Source organism: Perognathus longimembris, chromosome 13, assembly GCF_023159225.1.
Source record: "Perognathus longimembris pacificus isolate PPM17 chromosome 13, ASM2315922v1, whole genome shotgun sequence".
Taxonomy (NCBI): Eukaryota; Metazoa; Chordata; class Mammalia; order Rodentia; family Heteromyidae; genus Perognathus; species Perognathus longimembris.
Window position 1 is genome coordinate 1828795 of NC_063173.1, and position 25102 is coordinate 1853896.

Here is a 25102-nt window from a genome sequence, read left to right on the forward strand (position 1 = left end):
TCCGGGATGAAGGGGGGCGCTCTCCAGGTGGGGGGGGCGTGGGATCCGGGATGAAGGGGGGCGCTCTCGGGGGGGGGGCGGGATCCGGGCTGAAGGGGGGCGCTGTCGGGGGGGCGCTCTCTGGGGGGGGCGCGCGGGATCCGGGCCTTCGAGGCGCTCTCCAGGTGGGGGGGAGCGCTCTCTGGCGGCCGATGGGGGGGGAGCGGGGACCCGGGGTGGGGCGGGGGGGTCAAGGGGCAGGTGGGGCCGGTGCACCGCCTCGCGGCCGGCCCTCCTCCGCGGGGAAAGGTGGCGGAGGGGCGGGGGCGCGGCCCCCACGGGCCCCCCTGGCGGCCGCCCAGCCGGCCCGGTCCTCGAGGGCCGGCGCCGCGAGGCGGGAAAGCCCTCGCCGGGGCCGGGGCCGGGGCCGGCTGGACGGCCCGCCCGGCCCGCCCTCGGGAAGCCGCGCCCCCCGGCAGCGCCCGCCGGGACCGAGGGGGCCGGGGACTCCGCGCCGCGGGGGATTCCGGGCCGCGAGCCCCGCGCCGGCGCCCCGGGCGGCGGGCTGCGCGCGCGACGGCCGTGCGCACGCGCCCCCGAGGCCACGCCCCGAGGGGGCGGAGCCGGCGGGCGGGCGGGGCGGAGCCGGCGGGCGGGGCGGAGCCGGCGGGCGGGCGGGGCGGAGCCGGCAGGCGGGGCGGAGCCGGCGGGCGGGCGGGGCGGGGCCGGCGGGAGGGGCGGAGCCGGCGGGCGGGCGGGGCGGGGGCCGGCGGGCGGGGCGGGGCCGGCGGGCGGGCGGGGCGGGGCCGGGAGGGCGGAGCGCGGGGCGTCGGAGCGGCGGCCCCCCGCCCAGGGCGCGCGGCTGCGTCCCGGGCCGGACCCCCAGGCCGCGGCGCCCGCCGGCGGAGCCTCGGACCCGGAGCGCGCGCCGCTGCGCCCCGCACCCCGGACGGAGCCCGGCGCTGCGGCCGCGGCGCGCGGCAGGTAGGAGCGTGCGGGCGCCGGTGCGGAGCGCGCGCGTGCGGGGCGGAGCGGAGCGGGGCGCCGGCCCCGGCCGAGCCCGCGCCGGGTCCCCGGGCCGCATCGGCTTCTCCTCTCCCGCCGGCCCCGCTGCTGGGCGGGTGGCGGGGGGCCGCGGGGCGGGCGGGGGCGGGCGGGGTCCCCGCAGGCAGCGCCCTTCGGGGCGGGGCTGGGGTGTGGCCACCGGGCCCAGGGGGTCCCCGCCGGAGGGCACCTAGCACCGGGGGTTAGTCGCCGGTACCGTTCCCCCCCCGCCCCCGGCTGCGTTCCCCGAGGCGGAGTGAAGTCCTGGACCCCGCACCCCGAAGGGGCCAAGTGACAGAATTAGAACCCAGATCCTCCCGCTGAAGCCACCGTCCGCCCTGTGTCAGCAGTGAGAGAGGCCGGTGCGGAGGGGAACAAAGTGCTCGGAGAGACGGCAAATCCGCCAGGGCTGGGAGCCCCCGGGGGCCGGGCTGGGGGGGGCCGGGTGGGGCGAGGCCCTGGGTCTGGTCGTGGGGTCCCCGCTGCTCTCCGCTGTGCCTGGGCCGACTGGGCGCGGAGCAGCTTCTTTTGGGGGTCAGGTGGGTGCCGTCGGGCCCTGCCCCGGGGCAGAAGCGGGGGGGGGGGGGGGCAGACGGCAGGTGCATCTTCACAGTGGGCTGGGAGTTCACCACGGGGAACTGACAAGGTGCGGCCGGGCAGCTGGGGCTCAGGGCCGGCAGAGCTCCAGCTGTGACTCCGCGTGCCAGTCTGGAGGGTGAGGATTATGTAGGTCAAGTGTGTGTGTGTGTGTGTGTGTGTGTGTGTGTAAGAGAGAACTATGCAGGGCCCCAGTGCTAGTTTAAGAAGGATGGGGAGAACCCTTCCGAGGTGAGGACCCCGGCTAGGGTGTGGGAGAAGCTCGCTAGGAGAGGTGGGAGGGGGAGAGCGTCTGGGCCACAGAGCTTGTGATCTACGGGAGGATCCGAGTCCAGGCTTTCCCTCCGGACTCTCAGGAGAGCCCCAGGGTCCTGGTCACTGCCCCCCCCAGGCTACTCCTCCCACCACCCCTCCTACTGCAGGATCTGCCTGCCTGCCGGTGACCTTGAGGCAGAGTTCCACCCGTCAGACTCAGTTTCCCCATGTGGAATGGCCATCCGTGCCACGTAACCACCAGAACGTAGGGATGGTGGTGACGAAGCTGGAACAGTCACGAAGGACGCTTTACTCAGTACCTCGTGTTTAGTAACCGAACAGTCATGAAGGACGCTTTACTCAGTACCTCGTGTTTAGTAGCCGCACTTAATAGGACTTGACCATCAAGAGCACGCGGTCCTCTTCCTAAGGGGAGTGGAGGAAGGAGAGGCCGGTGCGGGGCGAGAGGGCAAGGCAGCAGGGCCTCGGGCTCTCACGAGTGAGGCGGACTGTCCTAGCACCGGCGATGCAAGTCCCCCCACCTTCCCCACAGGCTGCGGGGGAACCGCAGGGCTGTGCGGGGTGTGACAGCCTCCTAGGAGAGGCTCAGCCTGGAGTCCTGGCCTTCCCCGGCTGAGGGGGGCAGGTCTGCGGCCCCTCTCCTCTGACAGCGGGGCAGGCGGTCTGCAGCCGGTCTTAGCACATCTGCCCCCTCCCTGTCCCCGCTCCCATCTACCAAAGCGTGTTGAGTCACTGCGGGCCTCTCCCAGCGGCCCCTTGGGTCCCTCACAACACAGTTCTTGGCTGTCGAAGGCCCCTGGCTGGCCTGCAAGGTGCTCCCCTTTCCTGTGTGCGTCGGTACTAAGGGCTTGGGCTCGGGGCCTGGAGGCTGTCCCTGAGCTTCTGTGCTCCACCACTTGAGCCACAGCTCCACACCTGGCTTTTTGGTCATCAGTTTGAGGTAAGAGTTTCATGAACTTCCCTGTCCTGGCTGGCTTTGAACTGCGATCCCCAGGTCTCTGCCTCTGGAATAGTTAGGGTACGCGGACAGAGCCACCGGTGCTGACCAGGACCCTGGCTTCTGCAGCCTTGTCAGGGTGGGTGGCTGCCGCCGCCCTGAGGTTGTCTCGCTGGGGTTCAGCTGGGGCTGCAGACTCCGCCTGGCCTCCCGCCTGGCCTTCCCTGCTCCCCAAAGGCCAAGTGGGCCAGGCCCCCTCGGGCCAGAGCCGGCTCCGGGCTTGCACCCGGGGGTTGAACTGTGTGCGGCGGCTGGCCTGTGAGGGGCGACTTACCCCTCCCCGTTCTCCCGGGGGGAACCCCAGCTTTCCCGGGCCGGCGGGAAGGGGTGCCAGCGGCCGAGGCTGGCGTGACCTGTGGTTTCCTGCCCTCGTGGGGCCCGCGGTCAGCTCTGGAGAAGGCGCCTGTAGCCAGAGCAGACCAGAGTCCTTCCATCTTTTGGTCCCAGCTGCCCCTCACCGTCAGGCGTGGTCACGCGGGGGGGGGGGGGGGGGCGGAGAGCCTGCCAGCCCGCCCTCCCCGCCCAGCCCGAGGCCCCTGCCCTCCGGCCTCACTGCCGGTCACCTTCATTTCCAGCAGCCAGCGAAGATGGGACTCAAGGGTTTATGCTGGTGGCAGTCACTGAGACCTGAGGCACGGGGTGACTTTACGTTATGCCGAGGCAATTCAGTTTCTGTTTGGCCTGACCCCCTGGCCACCTGGAGCAGGGAGGGCAGCGGCTCTGTCGCCTGGAGCAGGGAGGGCAGCGGCTCTGTCGCCTGGAGCAGGGGAGGGCAGCGGCTCTGTCGCCTGGAGCAGGGCTCTGTCGCGTACCCTGGCCGCCGTTGCTCAGGAAGCCTCCCGTCCCTAGCTCTGCTAGAGCCAAGTGCTGGCAAGTCTGTGCTTTCCTGTCACATGCGTGTATCTCTCTCACTTTCAGAGGTCAGAGTCCACTGGGAGGCTGGGGGGCTCTAGTCTCTGTGCTTCGCTCCCTCTGGGGGCTCGGGGAAGTTCTGCTCCTTGGCTCCCCCAGCTCCGGGGGGCCGCTGACCGTCTGTGACCCAGCCACACCCGGCTGGGCCGGTCCGTCCTTGCTTCTCCTCTCTTGTACTCACGGCTCCCCTCTGCTTACTTTCTGTTTTTATTTATTGTTTGGGTGGAGCCCAGGGCCTCACCCCCGCTGAGATGCACCCCGACTCCTCCGCCTGCTTCCCGTGAGGACACTGTGGTTACGTTTAGGGTCCACGCAGATAAGCCAGGATCATCTGCCCCTCTCGGCATCCCTGGTCACATCCGCAGGTCCTGGTGCCACGCCGGGCCCCGCTCACAGGTGCTGGGCGTGGATTTCTCGGGGGCCATATTCGGCCCATGCCAGGGAGAACCAATGGTGTCATTGCAGGCACCACGCCCAGCCCTTCGTCCCCGTGCTGCTACCACAGCCCTGGCTTCCCCGAGTCCAAGGCCTGGGTACCCCAAGAGCTCACGCTTGGAGTCCGCGTCTTCCCTTCCCCAAAGCCCGGAGGCCTTGCCGCCAGGCCCCGGGGCTGCGGGGTCTGTGGCCGCGGTAGGCCGGGCCCAGGAGGCTTGCGGGAGGAGGCGGGTGCTTCTGGTCCTGTCGCCTTGGGTTGCCCCAGTGACTGCGTCCAGATGAGCGCGCGCAGCCCGCCCGTGGAACAGGGGTGGGGCGGGAAGAGGACACGGCGTCAAGCCGCGCACTGGCCCCGGAATTGCCGCGAACTTGGTGCTGGCCCCGGGACGTGGCCTCCCACCCTAAGAGGCGACACCTCCCCAGGGAGGAACCTGGCGGCTCCTAGAGGTCCCTGGCCTGCGTCCCCTCAGACCCGCCCCCGCCACCAAGACCGCAGCTCCTACTCCACGGGTGGGGCGGGTGGGGCGGGATCGGGAGGAGTCGTCCGGACTGGTTCCCTCGGGCTGCTTCCACCGCCTGCCCTCCAGGCGGAGTCCTCGCCTCTTAACCTTCCAGTCTCCTGAGCCGTCACTTCCGGTCCAAGCTGGCTTTCAGGTCCCACCACTCACTGGTGGTTTTAAATGAATGCTTACTTCCTTCTTCCCTCTCCTCCAAACCCTGCCTTCCCACCTTGCCTAACTGGTTTCTTTCTCTAGAATGTTCTTTCCTCGACAGACTCTCTCATTTCTCAAAACTTCATTCCATCCCTTAAGACGCGGCTCACTCGCCCCCTCCTCCTGCACACAGCCTGTCCGGCCCCGTCTCCTAGAGCAGGTCTCCCAGCCCTGGGCCGGGGGGGGGGTTCCCCCCTGCGGGCGCCCCTCAGGCCCCGACTGCCCGACTCATGCCGTCTTGGAGGAAGAGGTGGTGGCGGCCCGGGCCGAGCAGGACTTGGCTGCCCGGCGGGTCCTGCCCGGGCCTCCGCGCTCCTCTTCCCTCCCCAGCCTCGGTTCCGTCTGTGCTGTTGAGACAGCACAGCTTCGTTCTAGAGCCCCGGGAGGCAGACGGCCGCTCCCGCCTGCCACCCCAGCCGCCCGGGAGCTTCAGGTCTGCTTGAGGTTTGAAGCCAGCCTGGGCTCGAAAGCCCACGAGAGTCTCCTCTCGAGTGACCACCCGAAAGCGGGCTGTGGAAGTGCGGCTCAAGCGGTAGAGCGCTAGCCTTGAGCGGAAGAGCTTGGGGACGGCAGCCCAGCCCAGAGTTCAAGCCGCAGTACCGGCACGCGCACACACGCGTGTGCGCACACGCACGCACGCACGCACGCACGCTAACTGCAGGCACAAGAGCTGAGAAAGGGCGCCTTGCTCTCCTCGTGGGAGTCATTGCTCGCAAGGTTTCAAGCTGTAAGCTCCGGGAGAGGTGTGTCTGGCCCCAGACCGCGGGGTGGGGGTGGGGGTCGGCCGGCGACAGCCCCCCGCGTCAGGACGGGGCAAGGACTGCCCCCCCCCCGTCCCTTCCTTTCCTGACCCCACGTCCATCCCAGTTCCCAAGTGAGGAGCCACTGTGGGGTAAAGCCTGCGGCTCGCTCGGGCCCCCCCCGAAGCAGGCCCGCGTGCTCCCCGTCACGGGCGTGGGAACCCTGGGCCCTGCCGCGCTCTGCGCCCACGCCCGGCCCTGCCCCCGCTCTGCCCCCGCTCTGCCCCGGCTCTGCCCGGCTCACCTGGCGGCTGGAGTCACAGGCTAGAGAGGCACTCGGTGGCGGGGCGGAGAACGGATTGGCTGCCCACGGCGCTGATAAGGCGAGGGAGGGAGGGAGGGACGGGAGTTCCCAGTCCTGGTGCCAGCCTGCCGGGCGTGAGTCACAGGGCCCGCCGGCCGCCCGGGCTGGGGAGCCGGAGCCCCAGGGGGCCCGGCCCGGCTGCGCCTCCGTCCCCATCCTTCCAGGGATCGCCCCGTTGACAGTACACGGGAGAGGTGGGGTCCCGGGAGACACGCGCACCGCACACGCATGCACACGCATGCACACACACAGAGAACAAGGTTAAATGGTGCCTCATGGAGCCAGTGGCGAATGCTTTTACACACCAAGGGAGCAGTCAACCACCAGCTCTGAGGCTCTGCCGCACGCGCACACACACACACACACGCACACACACACATGCACGCGCTCCCGGCACTGGCCTGGCTTAGGACATCCGTGCCTGGCGCTAGGCTTGGCCCCTGGCTCCCTGTACCTCCAGCAGAGCCAGCGCCTGGCAGCCGGGGCCCCCCCAGTCCCGCACCCCCGCCCTGCCAGCCTCCCCCCCCCCCCCCGCCATGTCCCCAGCCGCTCCTGCTGCTCCAGCTTCTCCTTCCACCTGCCCCGTACCCAGCAGTGGGGGGGTGTGGACATGCCAAGGGGGGGGTTGACCCCCTCAACTCTGACGGTCCGGCTGTGCAGCCCTTCCTTCCTGGGCTGTGGGGGATGGTGGCACACTGTCCTGCCTTGAGTGGGGTGCAGTGGGAGATGGGGGGGGCCTGGGGTGACAGGTGTGTGTGTCTCAGGCTTCTCAATACCCACCCTCCTGGCCCGTGATGGAGGGGGACTGTGACCAAGGAGGCCCCGCTGGCGTCCTCCCCCCTGTGGGGACCGCGGCCAGCCGCCTCCCGTCCGGCTCCGCCCGCCCCCGTCCCCACACGCGGTTCAAGGCTCGGGAACGCCGTCCTCCGATCTCAGCCTCCCGAGCCGCCGGCGCCGGCAGTGGCTCGTTATTTAAAAAGCGAGTTAGCACTTGCACAAGGAGGTCACGGTGAATGCCGTGTCGGTGATGCGCAACGGGCATCTGCCGCCGTCTCCCCTTCTGTCAGTCTCCCCTACTTTCACCCTCTTTTCCCTTCTCCACCCTCAGATCCCATAGTCCAGTGTTCACATAATGCACATGGAATAGAATGGAGACATTTGCTCACCCTTTCTCTCTCCTTCCTCTTCCCTCCCCTGATAAACAGCACTTTAGCTGTTCCGGAGAATTACGCCTTTGGATCCTTCCCCCAGTGTATCAACCTGTAGTCAGTTTGTATGTATTTACCTCTGACCCTGTATATGTTATCATGCGTATTTGAATTTTGGAGCTAGCTTCCGCATGCGAGAGAAAACATGTACTGTGTATCTCTCTGAGCTTGACTTCATCTAACATCATTTTTTTTTTTTAGGTCCATCCGTTTCCCTGCAGATGACGTAATGTTGCTCTTTCTAATAGATAAGTCAATTCCATTATGCACAGAGGCCTCATTTCCGTGGTCCACTCACCCATTGCAGGGCATCTGGAGTGTGTCCATGGCTTGGCTGTCATGCATAACGCAGCCCTGACCATGGATGCTGACCGGTGGCCTCCACGGTTCTCCGGCTTGTGATTCCCCAGCCTGTGCGTCCCCCACGCTGGGATTAGAGGTGTATGCTACCATGCCTGGCTTGGTTGTTTGTTATTTTTTATGTACAACATCTTGCTACGTAGTTCAGGCTGGCATTGAATTTATTAGGTACCCTAGGCTGGCTTCGAACTTGCGGTCTTCTTGTCTGGGGTTATAGATACAGGAATCGTATCTGAGAAACCTCTGTACTGATTTCCGTAGCGTCTGTACTAATTTATGTGACCACCCACAGTGAACAAGGGCTCCCTTTTTTTTCCTGATAACACTTATCGCCATTCTTTTTGATAACAGATAGATATCAGGTGTGAGACAGTAACTCTTTGGTTTTTTCACTCTGTGTGTGTGTGTGTGTGTGTGTGTGTGTGTGTGTGTGTGTGTGTGTGTGTTGGTCCTGAGTCTTGAATCAGGCCCTGGGCACTGTCCCGAGCTTTTTTGCTCAAGGCTAACACTCAGCCACTTGAGCCACAGCTCCACTTCCAGCTTTTTTCGTGGTTTATTGGAGATGAGAGTCTCATGGACTTTGCTGTCCAAGCTGGCTTTGAACCTCAGTCCTCAGAGTTCAGCTTCCTGAATAGCTAGGAGTAGAGGTATGAGCCACCAGTGCCTGACTTCAACTTTTATTTCCTTGATGATTAATTATTCTAATTTTTTTTTTTTTTTTTTTGGCCAGTCCTGGGCCTTGGACTCAGGGCCTGAGCACTGTCCCTGGCTTCTTCCTGCTCAAGGCTAGCACTCTGCCACTTGAGCCACAGCGCCGCTTCTGGCCGTTATTTTTTTCTGTATATGTGGTGCTGGGGAATCGAACCTAGGGCCTCATGTATCCGAGGCAGGCACTCTTGCCACTAGGCTATATCCCCAGCCCTTATTCTAATTTTTTTAAAGGAACTTGTTGGCCGTTTGCATGTCTTTTGAGAAATGTCTGTTTTGAGCCCCTCTCCATTTTTATTTGGGCATTTGTTTTGTTGCTCTTGAAATGTATAAATTTTAGATATCAGCCCCTTAAGAAATGTGCTGTTTACAGTTACTCTCTCCATCCTATAAGTTGTCTCTTCACGCTGTTCATTATTTCCTCTGCTGTGCAGATCCTTTTTATAATTTGGTGTGATCACATTAGTCTATTTTTGCTTCGGTTGCTTATTTTTTTAGAGTCAGATACAAAAAAGTAATTGCCCAGACCAATGTCACAGAGTTTCTCTACTGTTCTCTTCTAGTAGATTTACGGTTTCAAGTCTTAAGTCTTTGCACATTAGAGTTTATTTTTGTTTGTATTGTGAGATGAAGGCCTGGTTGCATCCCTCTGAATATAGGTAGCCAGGTTCCCTCTACCCTTTACTGACGAGCTCATCCTTTCCCCGTGTGTGGTGTTGGCCACTTGGTTTTTCCACTCCCTAATCTTTTCCTAGTCTTTGTCTATTTTATGCTACTATCATGCTGATCGGATTGGTACAGTCCTGCAGTGCATTCTGCAGTCAGTATTGCGATGTCCCAACTTTGTTTGTGCTGTTACTCTGGCTATTTGGAGTCTGTGTGGTTTCATAAGAATTTTAGAATTCCTTCTGTTTTGGTGAAAAATACCTCTGGAATGTCAGAAGGGCTTGCACTAATCTACTTGCATCTGTAAGTCGAGTGGCTTTCCGAGATTTCGTGTACTCCTCAGTTTTCTTCACTGTTTAGACGTTTCCACTGTACAAGTATTTCATCTCCTTGATTAGCTTTATTCTCCAGTGTTTCATTTTATCATATGAAGACTTTGATTGCAGGCAATGGCCATTTGTTCATTTTCATTACTGTTTGGTATCCCGCGATGTGGCTGTACAGTAGTATATTGATCCATTCTTTTGTAGCCTGATATTTGGGTTGATTCTGACTTTGAGTGTCACAGATCCAGCTGCCTAAACATTCTCATTGTCATGCGTGATTTTAGGGGAACGTGTTGCACGCATTTGTTTTGGACGTCATCTTAGGAGTGTGGTAACTAGATAGTGGACCATGTGCTTGCGCATCATCGTTAGTAGATACGGTGATAGTGCACACACACACACGCACACACGCACACACGCACACACGGCCCGGCCAGTGCAGGAGAGCTCCATTAGCGCTTCCTTTTTTCTTTACTCTCTCTTTTCTCCCCCCCCCTTTTTTTTTTCTTTTTGAGTTGCTGAGGATACAAGTCAGGGTCTTTTGCATGCTCTGTGACTGAGCTGCCCCCCACCCCCTTGTTGTGGTTTTACGTTATATTTCCTTGGTGATGAATGGAGCACCTTTTCTTCTATTTACCAGCTATTGGGATCTGCTCCTTTCCCATGTTCGTCTAAGCCGCATTACCGTTTTACTTTCCCGTTAGATTTGTCATCTACCTGGAATCGCTGTTGTGTACAGTGCGAGGTCAGTCTTTTCCCATCAACACCGTCGGTCCGCCCAGTACCACTTATTAAAGAGGCGGTCCTTTCCTTAATGCACTGTGGTCAGAAATGAAGCATCCCCGCCTTTGTGGCTATTTGGAACTTCCCGTTCGGTTCCACTGGTCTGACGGTCGACCCTGCAGGGACTCAGGAGTCTGGGCTCTGCGATTGGCTGGTTAATCCCCAGCTTGCTCTCGGCGATGGCCTTGGCTGGTGCTGGCCCTGTCTCCTGCCTCCGGACGAGAACCAGGCCTGCCGGAGGCCACCTGCCCTGTCCGGGGTCTCACAGCCCAGGCCCGTGTCGGGGAGCTGAAACGAGGCTCAGGAGCTGGAGAAGGAAGGGGCTGACGGTTGGGTTGGCTCCAGCCGATCTAAGTTCTGGGCCGGGGCTCCTGCAAGCTGCTCCCCCGGGAGGGCGTGCCTCTCAGCAGCTGCCTCCTCCCACCTCTGGGAAGAGCTGGTCCACTCAGGACAGTTCCGGAAGCCCTGGCCCCTCACCATGGTGGAGCCGGAATAAGGAGTGGTGCTAGACACAGTCCCTGGGGGAGGGGGAAATGGACAGGGAGTGGCTAGGCAGGCACGACGCCCCGGGCTCTGTCTTTTGGGGGGGGAGGAGGAGGGCCCCCACATAGACAGGTGAGGGCTGGATTGTAGAAAGAGCTGCATATGCAGACGCCCCAAGTTAACCGTTTTAGGGGGACTGGAAGGCGCTCAGAGCCCTGACACATACATGGGCAAAGCTGGAGAAGAGTGCTGATTGTCGGGGCGGCTGGGAAGACTCTTGGGGCGTCCTGAACACCTTCCAGGCCTGGGCCGGGCTCTCGTGCAGTGCAAAACCGCTCAGGGGCTGGGAAGGACCTGCCCAGAGCCCGGGTCTGAGGAGGGATGGGGGCCGAGGAGCCCACCTTCCTGGCCCTCGCCTTGTCTGTGGCTTTCCATGACTGCCTGCAGCTACAGGGAGAGCTGGAGCGGGGCGGGGGATGGGTGGGAGGGTGGGGGGGTCACAGTACTGGACCACAGAATGCGTGGGGGGGGGCAGGCAGGCAGTCTCTAAAAGCCAGGGCGCCGGCATTCCAGCGGGAGGGGCTCCCGGTCAGCCCGGCTATCGGGGTGAGCCCAGTGGGGGCCGCCCTGCCTCCCCCAGCTTCCCTCCTCAGCCCCTCCCTGCGGAGGGCGGCCCGGCCCACCTTCTCCGTCGGCCTGTCTGTCTGTCTGTCTGTCTGTCTGTGTGCCTCCAGGGCCCTCTGGGCTTAGGAATCCTGGGAACGGAGCTGGTTCCTGGGCTCTGATCTGATCCCTCCCAAGCCTCGGCTCCCGGAGCCGCAAGTGGTGCCAGGCAGGGAGGGCAGGCGCTTGCTCCGTGCCTGGGCCCTTGGCCTCCCCAGTCTCCAGGCCTGGGGGCCGCGCTGGGGGGGCGGAGGAGGCTCACCTCCCTGGAGCAGTGCTGGGGGGGGAGGAGGAGGAGGAGGAGGAGGAGGAGGAGGAGGCTCACCTCCCTGGAGCAGTGCTGGGGGAGGAAGAGGAGGAGGAGGAGGAGGAGGAGGAGGAGGAGGAGGAGGAGGCTCACCTCCCTGGAGCAGTGCTGGGGAGGAGGAGGAGGAGGAGGAGGAGGAGGAGGAGGAGGCTCACCTCCCTGGAGCAGTGGGGGGGGGGGAGGAGGCTCACCTCCCTGGAGCAGTGGGGGGGGGGGAGGAGGCTCACCTCCCTGGGCCGTGCTGGGGGAGGAGGAGGGGCAGCTCACCTCCCTGGGCCGCAGAGAGGCGGGAGAGCTCAGCTGCGTGCCTGGCCCGGGGTCGCCCAGCCCTGCTCGCGGGGGTGGTAGAGCTGGGGTAGCCGTGGGTGTGCAGGGGGCACCCACACCCTCAGAAGGCGGGGTCCTTCCCGTCCTGCGGTCCTCCGTGGCCGCACTGCCCCGCCGGGCCTAGCCCAGGCAGAGTGCACGGCCCCCAGGTCTGGAGACCCTGGCGTGAGTCCGGACTCCTCCCTGGAGCACGAGGGAGCACTGGCAGAGGAGCGGCCGGGGCGCCATCCGGCAGTTCATCAAACCACGGGGCTGGCGTATGGGGGCGCCAGAGGCGGCGGCTCCCCGGGACGGAGAGGGGGCCCGGCCTCTCCATCCTCCTCCCCCGGTCCTCAGGCTTCTCCCCGCCGTGGAAGCTGGGGGTCCCTCTCATGGGGAGGGGGCGCTGGGGACAGAGGCTGAGTGACTTCTCTAGGGGGCAGTCAGGATTGGCACCTACAGGCATCCTGCTTTGAAACATGGCTTCCAGAAGCCAATCTACTGTGCCTCAGTTTCCCTCGGGCTGGACCGGGCGGGCACCTACACGGGGTGGCAGTGTCGCTCTGGGCCGGCCCCAGGATGAGTAGACCCAGGGGTGTTGAGCTTTGCCTGCTGGCTGGGGGGGGGGGGGAGGAGGGAAGGCACTCAAGTGCAGCCTCCGCAGCCGCCCCTCCTCCTCTCCCTGCCCCTCCCCCCCCCTCCCGTCCAGTCTGTGTCCCTTGCATTTGGTTGGAATGTGGGCACCGGGGGTCCCCAGTTCCGGCCTGGGCCGGGGAGGGGGGTGTGGCTGATGGGGCCGGCGGGGGTGGGGGTGATCGGGGCCACCTGCCACCAGGTGAGGGGGGGAGGGGAGGAGAGCGCCCGGCCCGCCCGCCCGCCCGGTGGCCTTCCCTGGGGAGGGGAGGGAAGGGAGGCTGGTCAAACAAAGGAAGGAAGGGAGGCGGGCGTGGCCGAGCCGGGCCGCGGCCGCTCTCGGGGCACCGGGAGGGAGAGGGTGCCGGGCGGAGCGGGCGGAGCGGGGCGAGTCTTCCCGGAGCAGCCGCGTGGCGTGGGCTCGGCAGGTGCCTGTGCACACCGGCTTCCTCGCCTGTACGATGGGGGAACTGCTTCCCCGGGCCACTGGGGGGGCACACCGGAACTGGGGCACAGCGGGGCGTCCAGGTGACCCCCCCAGTGATGGCCTTCCCGCCCTCCAGGCAGCCCCACCCCCCTCCCGGCCGCAGCCACCATGCTGTCCTGCGTGAAGGCCTACGAGGACCAGAACTACGCGGCCCTGAAGCGGGCCTGTCTACGCAGGAAGGCGCTCTTCGAGGACCCCCACTTCCCCGCCACGGACGACTCCCTCTACTACCAAGGGCGCCCCGGGGCCCGCTGTCCAGTGGAAGCGTCCCAAGGTCAGTGCCCGCCGCCAGTACTCCCTCCCCTCCCTGCTTGGCGACAGAGTTGGGGCCCAGACGGGGGCCCCTTGCAGTGGGACTTCACTGGCGGGGGGGGGTCCAAGAGGCCCAGTGGTCACCCCGCCCAGTCCAGCCCCCCGCGGAAAGGCAGGTCCTCCTGGTTCCCAGGGAGATTTGGGGGGACAAATGTGAGGCCATAGGTCCCCCCCCACCCCGCCACAGCTCCTTCTGTGCCCATCGTGGGGCTTGAACTCAGAGCCTGGGCACAGTCCCTCAGCTCCAATCGCTTGAGCCACGGCTCCCCTTCTGGCTCTTTGCTGGTTAATTGGAAGCACGCGGTCCATGAACTTTCTTGCTTGTGCTGACTTCGAACCGTGGCCCTCGGGTCTCAGCCCCCTGAGCAGCTGGCGTTACAGACGTGAGCCTCCGGCACTTTCCTGGTTATCACCGTAATGGCTTCTGTTTGTTTATTTGCGGTTCTTTATTGTTGTTTTGGGCGTGGGACTTGGTACTTCCAATTTCCTGGTGTTTAATCGGAGGTGAGAGTCTCACGGGCTTTCCTGCCTGGGCTGGCTTTGAACCGCCATCCTCGATCTCAGCCTCTCGTGAGTAGCTGGGATGACAGGCGTGGCCGCCGAGTCCGGCTTCTGTCGTGGCTTTGACGTGGTGGCTTCCTGTAGACGTGAGTGGGTGTATGGTGGCTGGTCGGCGGTGACGTCGGCAGACTGCCGATGGCCGCCCCCAGCCCCTCCCGGCCTCGGGCCCGGGCCCCAAGCCTGCTTTCTCCCGTGTGACTCCACGGCAGGACTCGGGAGGGATCCCACCGAGTCGAGGGGCCTCCAGGACCTGGAGGGCGGGGACCCTGCCGGAAGGCACCCCCCGGGCCAGCGGCAGATGGGGGGCTGCGGCTGGTGGGAACGCTTCTCCCCTGGAGGTTGATCTGCATGGGGACCTCGGGAGAGAAACGGGGCGAGTCGCCCCAGATGACCCGTCAGCGGCTGGCAGGGGAAGCCGGGGTCCTGAGCCCGAGCGAGGCCCCCGGTTCTGCTGCAGGGGGGCCCCCCACTGACCCCAGCGCTCCCGGGGCGGCGCCCGCCTCCTCCCTCTCCGTGTCAGAGGCTCAAAGGGCCTTTGTGAGGCCCGGATGTGGGTGCGGGGGGGGGGGGGACCCGTGTCCTCAGCCGTCACTCACGGGGGTGATGACGTCGTGGGGTTGCGGCCCAGAGCTGGCTGACCCTGGTGGGTGGCATTCCCCCAGCCCCAAGGAGTCGGGCCACACCCCCCTCCCTGGGCGCTTTCCTCCCGGCCCCGTGCCAGACGCCACCCTCGGGTTCATGGAGGAAGAGGCCGAGCGGAGGCCACAGAAGGTTCAAGGGCTGAGTCCCGCCGGGTGGGGCCTGGTGGGGAGGGGGAGGGAGGGGGAGGCCCGTGGGTGCTGAGATGCGGAACGCCCCCCCCCCACGGGCTGGTGGGGCAGGAAGTTAGGCGGCCTTAGTCAGGGGTGGGGTGGATCTAACTCTTGACCCCGAACACCCCAGGCCTGAGGCAGCCGTTTCCATACAGTTGAACTTCCTGGGTCGGGTGACCGGCTGTTTACACGCAGCGGACAGCCAGCGCCTCCCCTGGGACAGCCTCGCCACTTCTCTCTCTGTCCCCGGCTCTCCTGGGTCGCTGCCCTCCTTGGCGGGGTGGGGGCCCCCCTCAGCCAGCCCGGGGCCTCCCCCTCCCCGCTCTCCCGATGGAGTGGAGTGGAGTAGCCGGGGTTTCCCCAGGCCCGCACTCCCCCTTCCTGGGCCTCAGCTTCCTCGCGGGAGGGAAGGGCTTGCTCATGGGGCATCCCGGAGGTCCAGTGACTTGGGGAGTCCGAGGTGCCCAACACCTGCCCATCTTCTCCTTGACATCCCCGTGTCGTGTTGGGGATCCGGAGTGGCCGGGGGTCCCCTCCCCGATAGGCTGGGCGGGTGGGCGCGGCCTTGTCCCCAGTCACCCCAACACCTGCCCTGGGCCCCGCCCTGCAGACTCCTTGTGTTTTGTTCTTTCCAGCGCAGTAAACAGGGCTGACCTCCTTCCCAGGCTGCCAGGGAGATAAGAGGTCACAGGGCAGAGTCGTGGGCTGGAGCAGCCCCCCTCTGGGTCCTCCCCCCCCCCCCGCCTGGGCTGGAGCAGCCCCCCCTTTCACCCTGAGACCTCAGTCTGGTGGGAGTCCTTGGTGAAGTGTAAAAAGGGACGAGGAGCCAGGCAGCTCTGGTGAGCGCCCATAACCTTAGCCACTCACGAGGCTAAGGATGGCGGTTTGAAGCCAGCCTGGGCAGACAAATGCGTGAACCAGGCGCCGGCGGCTCCGGCCTGTAATCCTAGCTACTGAGGAGGCGGAGACCCGAGGAGCACAGCTGGAAGCCAGCCGGGTTAGGAAAGTCCGTGAGCCTCTCATCTCCAATGAAGAACTGGAAAAGCTGGAAATGGAGCCGCGGCTCAAGTGTCGGGAGCACTAGTCTTGAGCAGAAAAGCCAGAAGTAGAGCTGAATTCAAGCCCTAGGACTGACAGGAAAAAAAAAAGAAGAAAAAGCCAGAAGTGGAGCTGTGGTTCAAGTGGTGGAGCGCTAGCCTACAGTGAAAAAGCTAAGCGAGAGTGCCAGACCTGCCGGGCACCAGCGCTCACACTGTCGCCCTAGCTACTCAGGAGGCTGAGGTCTGAGGATCCAGGTTCAAAGCCGGCCCGGGCAGGACCGTCCGTGAGACGCTTATCTCCAAGGAACCACTAGAAACCCAGAATTGGCTCAAAGTGGCAGAGCGCTAGCTCTGAGCAAAAGAGCTCAGGGACAGTGACCGGGCCCCAAGTTCAAGCCCCGTGACCACCACCACCACCACCAAAAAGAGTGCAAGGCTCTGAGTTCAAGCCACAGTGCCAGCACAAAACGGGGGTGAAACAGGAGGCGTCTGATGAAGAGATGTCAGTTTGGAGGTCCCCCAGAAGTCCCCCAGGTAGCTGGTGCTTGTCCCCCCCCCCCCCCCGGGCTGCGGAAGGGGCCGCTCCTGACTTTCAGTGCAGATGGATGTGAAACCTCAGAAGGGGGGACTCCCAAGGCCACAGCCGCCTTTCCCTCCCAGCCCAGACGGGGAGCCTGCTGGCTCTCCCAGGCGGGGATCTCGTCTGCGATCTGAGGACCCGCAAGGCCAGGGGGTGCTGGCGGGTGCGGAGGGCCGGGAGCTCTGCCGGCGGGGCCTCTGCCAGGGCCGCTGCCCGCGGCATACCGCACTCCTGGCTTGTGCAGCGGGACTGGAAACCGGACTTTCTCGCCGGGCAGAGGCGTGGCTGAGGGCCGGGCTTGATCCGGCAGAGCTCGACTCTCAGCCGGGATGCCCACGGCCCCAGGGCCACGCCCTCGTGGGGCGCCGACTGGAGGAGTCCCCTCAGAGCTGCCCAGCCCAGACTCGGGTCCCGGGACCTCTCCGCTAGCAGGACTCTTAGCAGCTCCCGACCTGCTCTGTCCCTTCCTCCCAGCCCTGCTCTGTTCTGCTCGCCCTGGCGGTGGCCAAGGGCTCCCAGGCTGGCAGGGAGGCCCAGGGACCAAGCCTGGGAATCCTGGCAGCGGCGGCCAGGCCCAAGGCAGGGGCGTGGCCAGGGCAGTGTCCGGGCGGTGGCCAGGTCCCGCGTTAGGGTTGTTTGGGGTCTGCTCCCCTCCTGTGCCTCTGGCCCTCAGCCTCCCGGCACACCCGCTTTGAAGGCATGCCCGCCTGCTGGCGGCCTCCCTGACCTCTCTGGCTCCCGGGGTGACCTCTGCTCCCCCTTCTCAAAGGGCCCATCTCTGGTCAAGGATCCCTCACTCATTCTGTGGCCTGTGTCCAGCTGTGGGCCCAGGACCTGTAGAAGGACAAATACTGGTGGTGGAGAGTCTGGGCCCACCTCGGTGAGGTGGGAGCTGAAAATCTGCTGCACAGTTGAGACTGTAAGCTGGCGGGGCGCCCAGGGCGCACCCCTGTCATCCAGGCTACCCAGGAGGCTGAGATCTAAGGCTCTGGGTTCGAAGCCAGCCGGGTCAGGAAAGTCCCTGAGAGTCTCGTCTCCAATGAACCGCCAGAAAACCGGAAGTGGCGCTGTGGCTCAAGTGGTAGAGCACCAGCCTTGAGCTGAAGAGCTCAGGGACAGCGCCCAGGCCCAGAGTTCAAGCCCCATGACTGGCCAAAAAAAAGAAAAAGAAAAAAGACTGTAACAGGTACCGGCAACAGCTGGAGAGTGATTTTGATGTCCATAGAGCCATTTTTGTTGTGCTTTGTTGTGTTTCATTTTACGATGGCATTGGGGCTTAGCTGGCTGCTTAAGTTGGGGTCTCCGTTCACCTCTTCCTGGGCACCCCTGGGAAGGTGACCCCGCCTCTTTGTGCCTTGATTTCCTCCCCTGTGGAAAGTGCGGGCGGTACAGGGCTCGGCTCCGGGCGGGTAGCCTGCGCTCGGAGCAACTTCTGTGACTAGAGAGGCCCCAGCTTAACCTGTGGGTTCCAGGCGCCCCCACCTCACCTCGTTTCCGTCAGGCCTGGTGGCCCTGAGCCTCTCCTGGCTGGAGAAGCACCGGGTCTCCCCGCCTGCTTCTCTCTGCTCCCACGCTGGCTGCCCATCATCCAGGTCCTGCTCTGCCCCGGAGCCCTCGGGGGAGAGGACCTGAAGTGGCAGGGGACCTGGGGGGCTCCTCCGGCTGCTGGCTCCTCCGGCCTCCCTTCGGGGCCTCGGGAGGACAGCTGTGACTCGCTGCCGTCTGGGGCTGGGGGGCTGGGCTGAGCACACACCAGGCCGCTCTTTCTGCTTGAGTGTAGCCTGGAGACCAGAGGACGGCCGGCTTCCCGGTGACCTGGGACCCCCGCCTGCGCAGTGGGGAAGGAGTGGTCGGCTCTCAGGAGCCCCCCCCCCCCCGAGTTAGGGCCCTCGCCCTACCTGGCCCTCTATCTCCGGTCTCTGAGCAGAAGAGTCTCAAATGCCCGATGGGGACCGAGCTCCCTTTGTCCCCGGTGCCTCCACCGCGGCCGTGCACAGCCCTGTTCCTTCCTTTACCTGAGGGAGGGAGGAGGCCGGGAGAGGGGGGGCAGGAGCAGGTGTTTCCTCTTCCCAGTTCTGCCGCCCTCTGCCGGCTGCCCGTGGAAAGGCCGTGGAGCAAACCCGAGGCCGCTGCCCTCTGACGGGGGTGTGGTTGGGGGCTGTCTGCCCCCGCCCGGCGGCCTGGCGCCCCCTCCGCTCAGCGAGATGCTGAAGGGGAAGTTAGGGCGGGGTGGGCGGGCCTTTAACAGGCCCCTCCCCCTCCGGACCTCAGGCCTCATTCATGGAATGGAATAGCAGCCCCACAGTGATGCACACTCAGGTGGGGTGGGGGGAGGAGCTCCCAGGACCTGCCACCCGGCCTGGTCGTCCCTCCCCGTGTGCTCATCTCGGGTCCTCTACGTGTTGCCCTCCTCCCTACACCCCCCCACCCCACCCCCTGAACTACGACGGCCCCGCGGGACCGGCCGACCGCTGGGGGGGGGGTCGCCGAGGCCGGAGCACCCAGCCCCCCACCCCCGGGCGTGCCGCCGAGGCCCTCACGCACTGCCTGGCCTTTGATGGAAAAACTCAGTCCAGCCAGGGACGGGGGGAGCTGGATTTGGGGAGCAGACGGCCGCCCGATCCCCCGATCCGCAGGGCAGGCGATCTCCGCCCGCCCCTCCCTGCTCACGCCGCCCCCCCCCCGCCTCCTTCTGCAGGACATCTGCGAGGACCCCCGGCTCTTCGTGGACGGCATCAGCTCCCATGACCTGCACCAGGGCCAGGTGGGCAACTGCTGGTTTGTGGCCGCCTGCTCGTCCCTCGCTTCCCGAGAGTCGCTGTGGCAGAAGGTGAGGCCGGCTGGCGTGGAGGCCAGATTTGAATCGCGGGGGGGGCGGGGGGTTCGGGGGAGATCTGGGGTCCCATCCCAGCAAACTCAAGTGTCCGCTCCCTTCCTGTGTCTGCCCTTCTCGCGGTGGGGTCTGAGCCCCAGCCTGCCCAGGTGGACGCCGAGTGTCTCTCCCTCCCTCCCGGGGCCCCTCGTCTGTGAAACGGAGCGGCTGGCTCCCGGGGAGGCCGGGGGGGGGGCGACGAGATGCCGCTCCGGCGGGGTCTGGCGCCGCGTGCTGCCCCGTGGGCCCCCGTGACCAGCGTTGGGGTCGTCGATGTTTCTAGAAGGGAGAGATGCTGGGTGCTGGAGACGCAGGTCGTTTGCCCGGGTCCGCGGGAGCGTCCCTTGGCCAGCAGAGGGCGCCGTGCCCTCGGCTGAGGCTGGCGCTGGGCGAGGCCCTTCCCAGCCCCACAGTGTCACTCCGGGGCCCAGATTCCGAGGGTCCTGGGGACCCCGAGGCCGTCAGAGCCCCCCGACCCCAGCCTGTAGACGTGGGCACTCGGGGCGTTCGCACCAGGCCTCGGAGGGGCGCGTCAGTCCCCCGAGAGCTATGGCTTGGGGCTCTCCAGGCCGAGGGGGTCCGGGCCTGAGCGATTCTCGGGATTCATAACTAGTGCGCGGTGCAGATTCCTGCGGTTTCCCTCCTTTTCTCCCTCCTTTTCTCCCTCCCTCCTCCCTCCCTCCCTTCCCTCCTCCTCCTCTTTTTTTTTTTTCAGTCGTGGGGCTTGAACTCGGGGCCTGAATGCTGTTTCACTCAAGGCTAGCACTGTACCACTGTGAGCCACGGTTCCGTTTCCAGGTGTCCGGTGCTTAACTGGAGATAAGAGTCTCACAGACCTTCCTGCCCGGGTTGGCTTCAAACCGTGATCCTCAGAGCTCAGTCTCCTGACGAGCTCGGATTCAGGCGCGAGCCGCCGGCCCCTGGCTTCCGGTGCTTTCTCTGAGCCCAGGCCTGGGCCCCGCACGTTGAGCCCCGCCCCCGGCTGGCCAGGGCTCAGCCCTGTAATTGCCTGTTTGTCTGCTGCCTGCCCTCTTGAGGCGAGGTCCCTGCGGGCGGAGCCTGCCCCGGGGAGCGCCTGCCGGGGAGCCTGCCAAGGCTGCCACAGAGGGCTTGGGAGAGGTTGGGGGGCGAAGGCCCCCCTCCCTCCCAAAGGTCATTCAACCCAGATCTGCAGCTCCCTGGACAGCCTCGGTGGCCGGTCCTCCCTCGTCTCCAGGGGGCCAGAACCTAACGAAACGGGGGCTCAGTGCACATCAGAACCTAACGAAACGGGGGCTCAGTGCACATCAGAACCTAACGAAACGGGGGCTCAGCGCACATCAGAACCTAACGAAACGGGGGCTCAGTGCACATCAGAACCTAACGAAACGGGGGCTCAGCGCACATCAGCGGGGAAGCGCTGCTCCCGCCCCTCCGTCCCCGTCCGGCTCCCTCTTCCCCATCGCGCTGGGGGCCGGGGCTTGGGGCTCCAGGTGGGGGACGGCATGCCGGGCGGGAAGCTCAGGCAAAGGCGCCTCCCGCGGGGGGGGGTGGGGGGCTGCGCGCCCGCAGTCTGGTCCCCGGGAGGCCCGGGCAGGGCCGGGCACTCTGGGTAATTGCGCGCTGCCTCCGGCTGCTGCCGTGGCGACAGCCCCAGGGTCCGGCAGGAGAGCCCGGGGAGCTCGTTACCGCGCCCTCCGCCCTGCTCCCCGCTGACTGGGTCCCGTTTGTTTTCACCCCTCGCTTTCTTGGCCTGTCGCCCCGCAGGGCCGCCCCCGGGCGCTGGGCGAGGGCCGGGGTGTCGCGCCAGTGGCTCGCTTCTCTATCGGGAAGTCACCCCCTCCACCGACTCCGTCAAGCGCCCTGGGGTCGGCAGGCGCCGGATCCGAACCCCGGCCAGGCCGATCCGGCCGGGCGGGTGCCTGGGTAGTCGCTAGCCTGGGGCCGGCCACACTCCCTCCGCGTCCTCGTGACGCACCTCGAGAGGCAGTCCCCGAGTGTCGGGGTGCTCTGACACACCACTTCTTGGGTTCCGCCCGGCCCCTCGCAGCAGGCAGAGCTGTGGCCCCGCAGGACGGCCGGTGACCAGGCCCTGCGGACCTGCGGGTCCGCAGGTGACGGTGGCCCTGAGCACGTGTGTGCCGGGCCCTGGCCGGGGCCGAGGAGAGGCAGCCAGGTCCGTGGTCACAAGGAAGGCGCGAGGGACCCGAGTCCAGGGCAGGAAGGAGCCTGGATGTCCGCGGGCGCTGAGGGTTGGGGCGGGCCTGGGGGCGGCCCCGGCTGGGGAGCGGCGTTTTCTTAGCCCTGCTTTGGAAGTTGCCTCCTGATTCCTTCCCTGTACTGGGCGCCAGTTTGCTCTCAGCGTCGAAGCCCAGCCCGCCGTGGGGTTCGGGGGAGATCTGGGGTCCCCTCCCAGCAAACTCAAGTGTCTGTTCCTTTCCTGGGTCTGCCCTTCTCGCGGGGGGGCACAGCCACCCCCCAGCCACAACCCCGAAAGGATCCCGGGGAAGGAATGTGAAAAGGCACACGAAGTCCTGGTGACCAGCAGCCTTAGGGGTTTCTGTGCTCCCTTTTTGTCATTTACTTGACGTCACGGAGGGGAGGGTGTGTGTGTGTGTGTGTGTGTGTGTGTGCGTGTGCGTGTGCGCGTGTGTTGGTGCTGGGGCTTGAATTCAGGGGCTGGGATCTGTCCCTTAGCCCTTTAGTTCAAAGCTGGCCACTTGAGCCACAACTTCATTCCACTTTGGGCTTCATCCGCACCAAGAGGTCCATAGTGTTGTCCTGCCTGGGCTGGCTTTGAATTCTGGCCCACGGATCCTCCGATCTCAGCCTCCTGAGCAGCTAGGATGACAGGCGCGAGCCACCGGCGTTGGATGAGACGCGCGAGCGGCTCCTTTAGCCCAGGGCCATCACCTCAGCTGCTGCCGTGTCGGTGGCATTCATCCACCCATCGCTCCTGCCGAAGCGTGGTTCAGCGTTCAGCGCTCCTGAGGGTCACGCGTGTGGGAGGCCTTGTTCTGCATGCTGGGGTCGAGTAATGCACGCTGTCTGTGTCCCCTCGGGCTTACGGGCCTGATGTCTTCCGTGGTACCCCACTGTGCCTGTAAGCCAAGACCCTACCGGTGCCTCAGCCCTCGTCAAGCAGCGAGCCCCACTCGTGGCGGAGACCTGGGATGGTCCTCAGTTGTCACTTCTTTGCCTCTGTCTCCACTCTCTCTCCTGCGTGGGGTGTGTTGTGCCCGTTTCCCCTGCAGCCCCGCCAACCCCGTTTCTGCCCTGTGACAACACACAGGAGCAGGGCCCTGCTTCCCGCTGAGCACTGTCGGATCCTTCCCGCCCGCAGTCCCCTGGAGGAGGTGGAGGGGTGGTGCAGGGGGGCGGGGGGGGTAAGAAGTGAGGCCTGGTCCCGGGGCTGGTGGTGCAGGGCGAGGAAGGCCAGCGGTCAGCAACCCCTGGAGGCAGGGGTGGTAATGCACGCCTGTAATCCCGGCTACTTGAGACCTGAAGGCAGGATTACAGCTTCCAGGCCGGCCCAGAGAAGAAACGGGAGCAACACTCTATGCCAAGAGCAAAGTAAAACAAAAGGATGGAGGGTGCGGCTCAAGCGGTCGAGAACTTGCTTAGTATGCTGGCGGCCCTGAGTTCAATTCTCAGTGTGCATGTGCGTGTGCACGCGCACACACGCACGCACGCACACACACGCACACACACACACACACACACGAAGCGTAGACTCAGGACCAGCCTGGGACGGGCACGGCGCGAATGGAGAGCCCCAGGCTGCCCCACGGAGGGTTTAATCCGAGATCCCGGAGCTGGGAGCGGCCGTCCGTGTCTGGGTGTGGCGGCTGGTTGGGATGCGCGCCGGGGGGTCCGGGTGCCTCCGCCTCCCGTGGGCAGTGGGAAGGAGGGGAGGGTCCCTGGGTCCTTGGGAGCAGAAGCGACGGGCCTCGGCTGTTGGGTGTGGGAGAGGGAAGGTGAGAGGGGTCAAGATGGCTTCCGGTTGGCTTGAGTGACTCCGGGCCTTCCACCGGGAGGTCCCTGTCCCGTCCCGTGCTTGCCTGGAGGCCTCGGAGCCCCGCCTCGGGGACCTGCGGGGAGTCCGCGTCCCCCTCTCCTTCCTCCTTCCCTCCCAGCCCGGCCCGTCGTCAAGGAGGTTGCCACAGCAGTTGACATCAGTGCCTGGTCCCCCGAGACGCCCGCTCCCGCCCTGCCTGCCACCGCCGCGGCCTCTGCATCAGGACTGCGGGGAGCGGGGGGGGGGGGGCGGTGCGCGCACCCCACCCCGGGAGGGGGCGGGCCCCGCGGGCGGCCTCTTCCCCGGGCGTCCCGGGCCCCGGCGCACTGAGCTCCCGGCCGCGGTGGCGAGCGGGGCCATGGCGGAGGACGGGCCCGCGAAGCCGCAGCTGAGCATGCCGCTCGTGCTGGACCCGGACCTGACGCGGCAGATGCGGCTGCGCGTGGAGAGCCTGCGGCAGCGCGGCGAGAAGCGGCAGGACGGCGAGAAGCTGCTGCGGCCCGCCGAGTCCGTGTACCGCCTGGACTTCAGCCAGCAGCAGCGCCTGCAGTTCGAGCGCTGGAGCGTGGCGCTGGGCAAGCCGGGCAAGGTCACCATCACCGGCACCTCGCAGAACTGGACGCCCGACCTCACCAACCTCATGACGCGCCAGCTGCTCGACCCCGCCGCCATCTTCTGGCGCGCGGAGGGCGCGGAGGCCGTGGACTGGAACGAGGCCGACGCCCTGGAGTTCGGGGAGCGCCTGTCCGACCTGGCCAAGATCCGCAAGGTCATGTACTTCCTCGTCACCTTCGGGGAGGGCCTGGAGCCCGCCGACCTCAAGGCCTCCGTGGTGTTCAACCAGCTGTGACGGGGCCGGCCGCCGCGGCACCCCCCCCCCCGCGCACCCCCTCCCCGCCCGGACGTCCTTCCCCGCACGGGGTTTGGGGGACACGCTTCTAGCTGCTTGGCCAGTCAGCCCCTCCTTCCCCTGGTGCTCAGCCTGCGGCGGCGCCGTAGTCTAGAAGCTGCATAGACGAGACGGTAGAGCCGGCCGGGGCGACGAGACGATGGAGCTGGCGATGAGGCGATGGAGCCGGCCGGGGCGACGAGGCGATGGAGCCGGCCGGGAGGACGAGGCGATGGAGCCGGCCGGGAGGACGAGGCGATGGAGCCGGCTGGGACGCGGGGACCGACGGAGCGGCCACAGGAAGCTGCCGTCCCTACTTCATTGCGACACAGAGACCCAGGAGGGATCGAACGAGGAAGATCGCAGCCACCGGCCGTCCCCCTTCCCCGGGGGACAGGGACCAGGGGACAGGGACCGGGCGACCGGGCGACGCGCGTGCCGCCGTGGGGAGCGCAGCCTCTGCCCCGGCACCCGGAGCCCGAGGCAGTTGGCCACCCCGCCCGAGGACCGGGCGCCGTCCCAGGATGCCTTGGGGCCGTCCGTTCCTGCAGGGCTTTCTCGGGGAGCGGGGCGGCTGCAGGGGTGGGGCGGGGAGGGGGGCTCTGCCTGCCGGCGTGGGCCCTGCTCCGCATGCTTGGGGTGTGGGCCCGTCTACACCGGCCCTGCACGCCGCCCGCCACCGTGGCTGAATCCTCTCCGGCCCTCCTGTGGTGCAGGTTGGCGGAGCGTGGGGAGCACTGGGTGGAGAGTCCTCGGGCCCTGGGCCGGGGCGCCCGCGTTCCTCCGGGGCGCTCGGGCCTCGTCAGCCGGCTCTTCGGGGAGGCGGACGCTGGTCCCCACGCGGGGGCGGGAGGGGGAGGCGGGGGAGGGTGCTCTGTGGGTGGAGGTGGCCCGTGGGCCCGTGGGCCTGGGAACAGATGTGGGTGGGGGGGCGAGTGGGGGCCCCCTTCTTGGAGGCACGCGGCGGTGCTGGCGTCAGGCCTCTGTGGGCGCCCCCCCCCCCCCGTGGGAGCCCCGGTCCTTTGCTGTCCGGGCTCCGGGCCTGCGCCGGG

The 25102-nt window shown here is 65.7% G+C and overlaps 2 protein-coding genes across 2 annotated transcripts in view; both read left to right on the forward strand.

Annotated features, from left to right (window-relative positions):
• Positions 1-790: 790 nt before the first annotated feature.
• Positions 791-25102, forward strand: part of Capn5 (calpain 5) — a 39165-nt gene continuing 14853 nt past the window's right edge. The window contains 5 exon segments of the mRNA XM_048360537.1: positions 791-967; positions 6629-6636; positions 13074-13218; positions 13220-13261; positions 18991-19122. Coding sequence (XP_048216494.1) covers positions 13096-13218; positions 13220-13261; positions 18991-19122 — 297 coding nt within the window. The 5' untranslated portion in view covers positions 791-967; positions 6629-6636; positions 13074-13095.
• Positions 23520-24057, forward strand: LOC125361423 (olfactory marker protein). The gene has a single exon (XM_048359900.1). It carries the CDS (start codon positions 23520-23522, stop codon positions 24009-24011), a length of 492 nt encoding a protein of 163 aa, XP_048215857.1. The 3' UTR covers positions 24012-24057.